This window comes from Oncorhynchus nerka, linkage group LG10 (assembly GCF_034236695.1).
Source record: "Oncorhynchus nerka isolate Pitt River linkage group LG10, Oner_Uvic_2.0, whole genome shotgun sequence".
Taxonomy (NCBI): domain Eukaryota; kingdom Metazoa; phylum Chordata; class Actinopteri; order Salmoniformes; family Salmonidae; genus Oncorhynchus; species Oncorhynchus nerka.
Window position 1 is genome coordinate 19045044 of NC_088405.1, and position 9762 is coordinate 19054805.

The window sequence follows — 9762 nt, forward strand, 5'->3', positions numbered from 1 at the left end:
AGGTCCTGGTTGGCAGAAAGCTTGGCCCCAGTGATGTACTGGGCCGTATGCACTACCCTCTGTAGTGCCATGCGGTCGGAGGCCGAGCAGTTGCCATACCAGACAGTGATGCAGCCCGTCAGGATGGTCTCGATGGTGCAGCTGTAAAACCTTTTGAGGATCTGAGGACACATGCCAAATCTTTTCAGTCTCCTGAGGGGGAATATGTTTTGTCGTACCCTCTTCATGACTTTCTTGGTGTCCTTGGGCCATGTTAGTTTGTTGGTGATGTGGAAGCCAAGGAACTTGAAGTTACCCTTACCCTTCAGGAAGTCTAGGATCATGTTGCAGAGGGAGGTGTTCAGTCCCAGGGTCCTTAGCTTAGTGATCAGCTTTGAGGACAATATGGTGTTGAATGCTGAGATGTAGACAATGAATAGCGTTCTCACTGTAGTTGTTCCTTTTGTCCAGGTGTGAAAGGGCAGTGTGGAGTGCAATAGAGATTGCATCATCTGTGGATCTGTTGGTGTGGTACGCAAATTGGAATGGGTCGAGGGTTTCTGGGATAATGATGTTAATGTGAGCCATGACCAGACTTTCAAAGCATTTCATGGCTACAGACGTGAGTGCTACGGGTCGGTAGTCATTTAGGATGTTACCTTAGTGTTCTTGGAAACAGGAGCAATGGTGGTCTGCTTGAAACATGTTGGTATTACAGACTCAGACCGGGAGAGGTTGAAAATGTCAGTGAAGGCACTTGCCAGTTGGTCAGCGCATGCTCGGAGTACACGTCCTGGTAATCCATCTGGCCCTGCGGCCTTGTGAATATTGACCTGTTTTAAGGTCTTACTCACATCAGCTGCAGAGAGCGTGATCATACAGTCGTCCGGAACAACTGATGCTCTCATGCATGTTTCAGTGTTATTTGCCTCTAAGCGAGCATAGAAGTTATTTGATTGAGTTCTTTATATGAACTGTAACTCAATATGTTGTATTTATATTTTTGTTCAATATAAAGTGTTCAACCGTGAGTTTCTACCATGCTTTGGGGAAATAGGATGCGGACGAAGGGTAGATTTATTTTGAATTCAGGATAGTGCTGTTGGAATTCACCTGCTTCTACATAGGGGAGAAATTCTGAGAAATTCTATATGTGATGCCATCTTATCAGGTGAAATACAGCACAGTATGTAAGAATAGCTGGAAACAGAAGTGCTCTTCAAATAGCATTTATTGCTCAGCACATTCAGGCATGATCAAATCACATTATCAACCATTCTCATTATCATCCCTATGCACATTATCATCCATTGGTCAGAAGTAAATAGATACAGCAAAATACAGCTTTTGATTTGTTACATTCAATATTACAGTACATATCTCATTAACTGTGCCTCATAATCAGGGGCGCAACTTTGATTTTAGAAGTGGGGCAGCGTTATTATTATTGTAAAAAATAAAATAATTTCCAGTCGGATAAACACTCCAAACAGCCTACTCGACCACTCGGAGGCATCCACATGGTCCAAAAGCACACCACTGCCTCGTTTTGTGAAACGGGGGGGACAAAAATACAATTTCAGAATGTGGGAGGGGGACATGTCCCGTCCCCGTCCCCAGTGAAAGTTGCGGCCCTGGTGATAATTGACACTCACGAACCATGATACTTTACATATTAAGTGTCAGTTAATATCTTAAGGCGGAGCAGTTCTCATATTGCTTTATAGGCTTGCACTAACCATGCACCTCCTGTAAAGCTGTTCTAGTCCTTTTAAAATTGCACCTGTTCTGTTATCTTCTCATCAACTGATCTTTCAAACCCACGGCTGATACATCCTGTTCTTTCACTGGTGATATCTTTGTAATAGATATCTCAACATGTTCAGGTTTTAACTCAGAGGCCTTGGTCTTCACGCTAACTGTCTTTGGTGGTCCATCTTTGGGATCTGTAACCTTCTCAGGCTCTTTGTCCATACTTTCCTCTGGTTTCTCCTGAATTGTGTTGCTTTCTGGCGCCCCCCTGTGTGAGTCCTTGCTCTCTACAACTGCAGGCATCTGTTCCTCTGGTGGTGTGATTGTCTTAGCTTTGTCACCACTGCCTATCATTTCACTCTCTTCCGTAGGCGTGGTCGTTGTTTCTGGGGTGAGGGTTGAGTCTGGTTTAGGGGTGGTTGTTGATTCTGGGGTGAGGGTTGAGTATGGTTTAGGGGATATTTCCTCTTTAGGGGTGATCGTTGGGTCTGGTTTTGGGAATGTTTCTACATTAGGGGTGACTGCTGGTTCTGGTTTTGTGGAAGTTTCTACTTTAGGGGTGACTGCTGGTTCTGGTTTTGGGGAAGTTTCTTCTTTAGGGGTGACTGCTGGTTCTAGTTTGGGGGAAGTTTCTTCTATATGTGTGACTGCTAGATCTGGTTTTGTGGAAGTTTCTTCTTTAGCGGTGACTGCTGGTTCTGGCTTTGGGGAAGTTTCTTCTCTGGTTGTGACTGCTAGTTCTGGTTTTGGGGAGGTTTCTACTTTAGCGGTGACTGCTCGTTCTGGTTTAGGGGATGTCTCCTCTTTAGGGGCAACAGTGGGGAATGGTTTAGGGGATGTTTCTTCTTTAGTGGTGACAGTGGGATACGGTTTAGGGGATGTCTCCTCTTTAGGGGTGACTGTTGGCTCCTGTTGCGGGGATGTTTCTTCTTTAGGGGTGATGGTTGAATATGGTTTTGGGGAAGCTTCTTCTTTAGGGGTGACTGCTGGTTCTGGTTTAATGGAAGTTTCTTCTTTAGGGTTGACAGTGGGGTACGGTTTAGGGGGTGTCTCCTCTTTAGGAGTGAAAGTTGGCCCTGGTTGAGAGGTTGTTTCTTTTTTAGGAGTGACAGTGGGGTCAGGGTTAGGGAATGTTTCATTTTTAGGGGTGACTGCTGGTTCTGGTTTTGGGGTAGATTCTTCTTTAGGGGTGACTGCTAGTTCTGGTTTTGGGGAAGTTTCTACTTTTGGGATGACTCCTGGTTCTGGTTTTTGGGACGTTTCTTCTTTAGGGGTGACTGTTGGTTCTGGTTCTGGGGAAGTTTCTTCTTTAGCGCTGACTGCTAGTTCTGGTTTAGGGGAAGTTTCTTCTTTAGTGGTGACTGCTAGTTCTGGTTTTGGGGAAGATTCTAATTTAGCCGTGACTGCTAGTTCTGGTTTTGGGGAAGTTTCTTCTTTAGTGGTGACTGCTAGTTCTGGTTTTGGGGAAGATTCTAATTTAGCCGTGACTGCTAGTTCTGGTTTTGGGGAAGTTTCTTCTTTAGGGGTGACTGCTAGATCTGGTTTTGGGGAAGTTTCTAATTTAGCGGTGACTGCTAGTTCTGGTTTAGGGGATGTCTCCTCTTTAGGGGCGACAGTCGGGAATGGTTTTGGGGATGTTTCCTCTTTAGGGGTGACAGTGGGGTACGGTTTAGGAGATGTCTCCTCTTTAGGGTTGACAGTTGGCTCTGGATGCGGGGATGTTTCTTCTTTAGGGGTGATGGTTGAATATGGTTTTGGGGAAGCTTCTTCTTTAGGGGTGACTGCTGGTTCTGGTTTTGCGGACGTTTCTTCTTTAGGGGTGATGGTTGAGTTTGGTTTTGGGGACGTTTCTACTTTAGGGGTGACTGCAGGTTCTGGTTTTGGGGAAGTTTCTTCTTTTGGGATGACTCCTGGTTCTGGTGTTTGGGACGTTTCTTCTTTAGGGGTGACTGCTGGTTCTGGTTCTGGGGAAGTTTCTTCTTTAGTGGTGACTGCTAGTTCTGGTTTTGGGGAAGATTCTAATTTAGCCGTGACTGCTAGTTCTGGTTTTGGGGAAGTTTCTTCTTTAGTGGTGACTGCTGGTTCTGGTTTTGGGGAAGATTCTAATTTAGCCGTGACTGCTAGTTCTGGTTTTGGGGAAGTTTCTTCTTTAGTGGTGACTGCTAGTTCTGGTTTTGGGGAAGTTTGTTCTTTAGGGGTGACTGCTAGTTCTGGTTTTGGGGAAGTTTCTTCTTTAGTGGTGACTGCTAGTTCTGGTTTTGGGGAAGTTTCTTCTTTAGTGGTGACTGCTAGTTCTGGTTTTGGGGAAGATTCTAATTTAGCCGTGACTGCTAGTTCTGGTTTTGGGGAAGTTTCTTCTTTAGTGGTGACTGCTAGTTCTGGTTTTGAGGAATTTTGTTCTTTAGGGGTGACTGCTAGATCTGGTTTTGGGGAAGTTTCTAATTTAGCGGTGACTGCTAGTTCTGGTTTAGGGGATGTCTCCTCTTTAGGGGCGACAGTCGGGAATGGTTTTGGGGATGTTTCCTCTTTAGGGGTGACAGTGGGGTACGGTTTAGGAGATGTTTCCTCTTTAGGGTTGACAGTTGGCTCTGGATGCGGGGTTGTTTCTTCTTTAGGAGTGACAGTGGGGGCCGGTTTAGGGGATGTGTCATCTTTAGGGGCGACTGCTGGTTCTGGTTTTGGGGACGTTTCTTCTTTAGGGGTGATGGTTGAGTTTGGTTTTGGGGAAGTTTCTACTTTAGGGGTGACTGCTAGTTCTGGTTTTGGGGAAGTTTCTACAATTGGGATGACTCCTGGTTCTGGTTTTGGGGACGTTTCTTCTTTAGTGGTAAATGCTAGTTCTGGTTTTGGGGAAGTTTCTAATTTATCCGTGACTGCTAGTTCTGGTTTTGGGGAAGTTTCTACTTCAGGGGTGACTGCTAGTTCTGGTTTTGGGGAAGTCTCTACTTCAGGGGTGACTGCTAGTTCTGGTTTTGGGGAAGTTTCTACTTCAGGGGTGACTGCTAGTTCTGGTTTTGGGGAAGTTTCTACTTTTGGGATGACTACAGGTTCTGGTTTTGGGGACGTTTCTTCTTTAGGGGTGACTGCTGGTTCTGGTTTTGGGGAAGTTTCTTTTTTAGTGGTGACTTCTAGTTCTGGTTTTGGGGAAGTTTCTACTTTTGGGATGACTACAGGTTCTGGTTTTGGGGACGTTTCTTCTTTTGCGGTGACTGCTGGTTCTGGTTTAATGGAAGTTTCTTCTTTAGGGGTGACAGTTTGCTCTGGATACGGGGTTGTTTCTTCTTTAGGAATGACAGTGGCGTCGGGTTTAGGGGATGTCTCAGATTCTTTCCCCTTTTCCTCACCCATTGAGACATCTTTTGTGACCTTTTCACTGCCATTATGTTCCTTCTGCACAACACTTTTTACACTATCATCCTTGCTGCTCACTTTTTGCTCTGTCGGACCCACCTCCTGTTTAGGAGTCTTTTGCACAAGGTCTTCCTTACACTCACTTGTTATGCTGAGAATTCTGTCTGGCAATTTACCTCCTACTGTTCTCTCATCTTGTGTCGTTTTTACACCAGAATCATCAGGTGACGTCACCTGCTCCACTGTCTCCTTGGTTGAACTGCTGTTGAGCTCTGCAGTGTTATCAGGGGATTCCATGTCCTTCTCTGTGGGCTCAGGGAGATCCTCTTCTTGTGTTGTCACAGCACTCTCTGCCTCTTGAGGTTGGTCTGACTCTCTGTGCTCCTTCTGATCAGGTTTCTGCTCCAGTGTTGGGGCACTCTGCTCTGTCAGATTTACCTTTTTTCTCTCTTTGATGGGACTTTCTTCAGGGCTATCTTGTTGTTGCTCTGTTGGGGCACTCTCCTCTTTCAGATCTACCTTTTTTTTCTCTTTTAAAGGGCTTTCTTTTTTTCTCTCCTCTGACACCTTTTTGGGTTCTTTGGAGATGTCCTCTGTGGGGACCTGTGGTTCACCCTTTATTGAACTTCCTGTTTTGCTATCCTCTGACTCTGACGTTTTGGGTTCTGTTGAGATGTCACCATTCTTGGGAACCTCCAGTTGGGATTTGTCATGTTTTGGGGTGTCATCTTTTTCTAATGTCCCATTTATCTCGCTGTCTAGCTTCTCTGTTGTGTCCAGTTTTTCCTTCTCTCCCTCACTGGTGGCCTCAGCTGATTTGACTTCACTTTGTTTATTTTCACCTCTGTCAATGTCCTCTGTCTTCTTGATTGCATCTGGCTCACCCCCCTTTTCCTCCTCTCTTTCATCATCTCCCTCCTCTCCATTTTCTCCCTCACTAGGGCTAACTCCATCTCCATTTACCTCGACCTCTGCTGATGTTACCATATGCTGTCTCTTAGACTCTTCCTCCTGTTCACCCTCTTCCTCCGGGGCGTCCACTTCAACATCCACTTTACCTTTAGCTTTCTCTTTGTCCTCATCCTCCTCTTCCCCACTCATCCTCTCAGCTTTGTCACTCTCTTCTCCCTGCTTCTGTCTCAACTTGTCTCCCTCTCCCCCGACCGTCTCCTCGGAGCCTGTCTCCTCGATCTCGGACATCTCCATGTCTCTGGTGGTCTCAGAGATGATCTCTTCAACAAACTTGTACTGGGGCTCAGACCTGCGTGTGGGCCCTCCCTGCCGGGCCAGGCAAGGCAGGGTGTAGACGGGGGACTGGCGGTAGATGCAGGGCATGGAGATGTGGGTGTCAGAGATGGTGTACAGATGGGACTCCTCACCCTCCAGGAGTTTCCTATAGGAAGACAGAGAGACGTGTTATTACCGTCATGACTATAATACGGATATATCCCAATGTTTTAGCTTCGTAAATTCCAGAGTGATCAATTCTGCACACATCCATGTCAGGTCGTGAGAACAGTGTGTGTGGATATGTCTGAATATCCATATCATGATTAAAGTGTCATTCTGTGTTGTGAAATGGTCTATGTTCATTTGATGTTAAATATGAAATCAAACTATTTCAATAAAATGTCTACTGTTTCATTTGAATAGTCTTTATTTATTATTCACTATTGACTGTGTTTTGTAGTAATCTCTCACCATCGCTATGACACTTTTGCACAGTTTTGCTGTAACACAGCACTAAATTGAATCAGATGCGCTGGGCTAGAATAAAATGTCCACACCCCGGTTATCCTCAGAAAAAGATCCAGGAACACACTAAAAATATACAGTATTTTCCTCAGTCAATGATTTTATATATGGGAGAGACGGAGTTGATGTCTCTTACCTGTAAGAGAGAATCTCCACATCCAAAGCCATTTTGACATTCAGCAGGTCCTGGTTCTCTCTCAGGTAGCCAGACATGTCTAGTTTAGCATTGGTCAGCTCATTCTCCAGCTGCCTGATAGTGTCCTGGACAGAAAAGCACACACGAAGAGTCAATAATAGGGTCAACCAGCCACTTTGTCTGGTATGACAACAAGGAGCAATTTAAGGGGGGAAATAGTGTTCTACCCCTATAGGCCAATATGAGGAAATTATATTCCAGTAATGATACAGTTCACATGGGGCCTATATTTGTGGCCTACACCTAGTACATAGCCCTGAATACAAATATGAGTCATAAACATGTGGATGTTTACTTACAATTGTTAGAGGTACAAAATCAGTCTACCTGGTAATGAATCATTTCCGCATAGTGACGCTTCTCCAGCTCGTGTAGTTGTTTTTCCAGGGCCTCTCTCATTCCTTTCCCAGAGTCCAGTTCAATTGTTTTCCCCTGCAGGTGCCTTCTATTCTCCTGGATCTCCTGTTGGGTTGCCTTCAACGCCTCTCTGTTACTTTCTGCCGCTTTGGTTAACTTTGTGAACTGGACACGGAAGCTCTCCTCGGCTTGCTGAAAGTCGGAGGTGGCGTGACCTTCTAACTGCACACGGATGTCCCGGAGAGCCTCTGTGATGTCAGGTTTGCCAAAGTCGTGCGCCTTGACCGTTACTTGAGCCTCTTGGATCTGGGCCACCATTTCTGATACCTCGTCCTCATGGTTCTTCTTCAGGAAGTGGATCTCATCCACCAAAGACTGCGCTTTCTTGTCCAACTGAAGTTTGGCGAGGTATGCATCGTTGGCGTCCTTTTTCAGCACAAGGATGCCGTTCTCTGCGTTCGAGCGGTCACGTGCCTCCTGCTCATACTTGTCTCTCAAGGTGAGGAAATCTTCCTCCAGGTTCTGATGCTCTATCTCGATCTGACGCTTCTGAAGGGTGATGTCATGAACTAGGTTCCTCAGGTCCATAAGCTCCGGCTCGTGCCCCTGGGCCAGAGACGCAGGGGACTGTGCCTTTAGTTTGATTTCCTCGATTTCCCTCTCAAACAATTCATTTTCATGCTCCAAATGACGCACCTTCTCTATGAATCCTGCGAAACGGTCGTTCAGCCCATGGAGCTGTTCTTTCTCATTCATTTTTGTCAAAACCTCGGTAACTGGGTTTGATAAATCGAAAAGGCTCTCAGATGATCTCGGAACAGATTCGAATTCGCTCTTCAGCGTCGTCGCATATCCTCTTTTCGTGTATGCGGTAGTCGACTCAAAGCCAACGGTCCTGGATGCAGAGGGGGATCCGGTCAGTTTGGGTTGAAAGCAGCAATACTCAGCTTGAGCTCCCCTATGCGGAGAACCCAAATGATAGTCCATTCTGTGGCTCATATTGCCTCAGTAAACTAAGCAGTGTTGGTGTGCAGGCTAAGCAGCGCGGCTCCTACCTTTTTATACCCCCTCTGTCTGCTCACGCTGCAGAATGGAACTGTCTATAGTGCTGAAAATGTATAGCATCAGCTGTAGGCTTGACTGTCTGCCAATGCGTGCATCCTCACCTGTGGTCTCTCTCTCTCCATCTCTCTTTCTCCCTCATCGTTTTGTCTCAGACAGCATTGACGCATAGGAGTTTCACTTTGAAACGTCGGCAGTCTACAGTGACACCTCAAAATTAAAAGTCACATGACTTCAATACATTGTCAGGTGTTCAGACTATTGTTTTATCCAAGGGGCTAAAATTATAGAAAGGGGTTGCAGAATCTGGTTTGGCTGAATGTGTCTGCCTTGTAATATAACTGCATATTACTGTATATAAGAGACAGTAATGCAAGTGTAAAATAGTCATATAAGGATGACCCTAAGCCTAGACATAACTGCTCCCATTTCTCAGTCAAACAGCACTTTTAAAGGGCATTTCAAACACGTTTCAACCTCATCTCCAGCACCAAACCAGTGAAAATTAGGTTGAAAATGGGTGGAGTTGCCCTTTAATCTTGCACCTTTTTACAAATGTCTACATGAGGAAAATGCATGGGTCTGCTTGTCTTGGTGGAGACAGACTGCCTGAAAGGGGTTGGCCTGGATGTGTTCCAGTGATACAGCTTTCATTTACACCTCACAGTATACGGTAGGTTGCTCATAGAAATCAATGATGGATTTCAGTGAATAATGTGAATATGATATCAGAATATGATATTTACTCTCTTAATCAGACATGAAAACCTCTATAGAGAGAGATTAGTAAATAGAAAATGTGACTAAACAATGTCTCAGAAAACATCTTTTTTATTGTAAAATAGTGTATCATCACTAAAATAAGCACTACATTAACTCATGTCACTTGATAGATGTATGTTAGAAAAGGATACACAGTGATTCACATATTTTAACACATTTCATATTCAACATTTCGAGGTATTGTAATATGTAACCCCTAACTGTCCTCACCCCACCCCCTATACAAACAAAAGTGTTGAGAAAGTGCTTTTAGATCAGGTGAAAGTCACTCAGTAGATACACTGACTGTACAAAACATTAGGAATACCTTCCTAATATTGTGTTGCACTCAATTCATCAGGGCATGGGCTCTACAAGGTATTAAAAGCATTCCACAGGGATGCTGGGCCATGTTGATTCCAATGCTTTTGTCACTGTCAAGATTCTGTCAAGTTGTCTGAATCTCCTTTGGGTGGTGGACCATTCTTGATATGCACGGGAAACTGTTGAGCGTGAAAAACCCAACAGCGTTGCAGTTCTTGAAATAC

The 9762-nt window shown here is 45.0% G+C and overlaps 1 protein-coding gene across 1 annotated transcript; it reads right to left on the reverse strand.

The window, feature by feature from the left end:
* Nucleotides 1-1201: 1201 nt before the first annotated feature.
* LOC135573690 (neurofilament heavy polypeptide-like) lies at nucleotides 1202-8527 on the reverse strand. Its single transcript, XM_065023279.1, has 3 exons — nucleotides 7361-8527; nucleotides 6974-7098; nucleotides 1202-6475 (listed from the first exon to the last, which is right to left on the reverse strand). Exons 1-3 carry the CDS (start codon nucleotides 8387-8389, stop codon nucleotides 1771-1773), a joined length of 5859 nt encoding a protein of 1952 aa, XP_064879351.1. The 5' UTR covers nucleotides 8390-8527; the 3' UTR covers nucleotides 1202-1770.
* Nucleotides 8528-9762: the final 1235 nt, after the last annotated feature.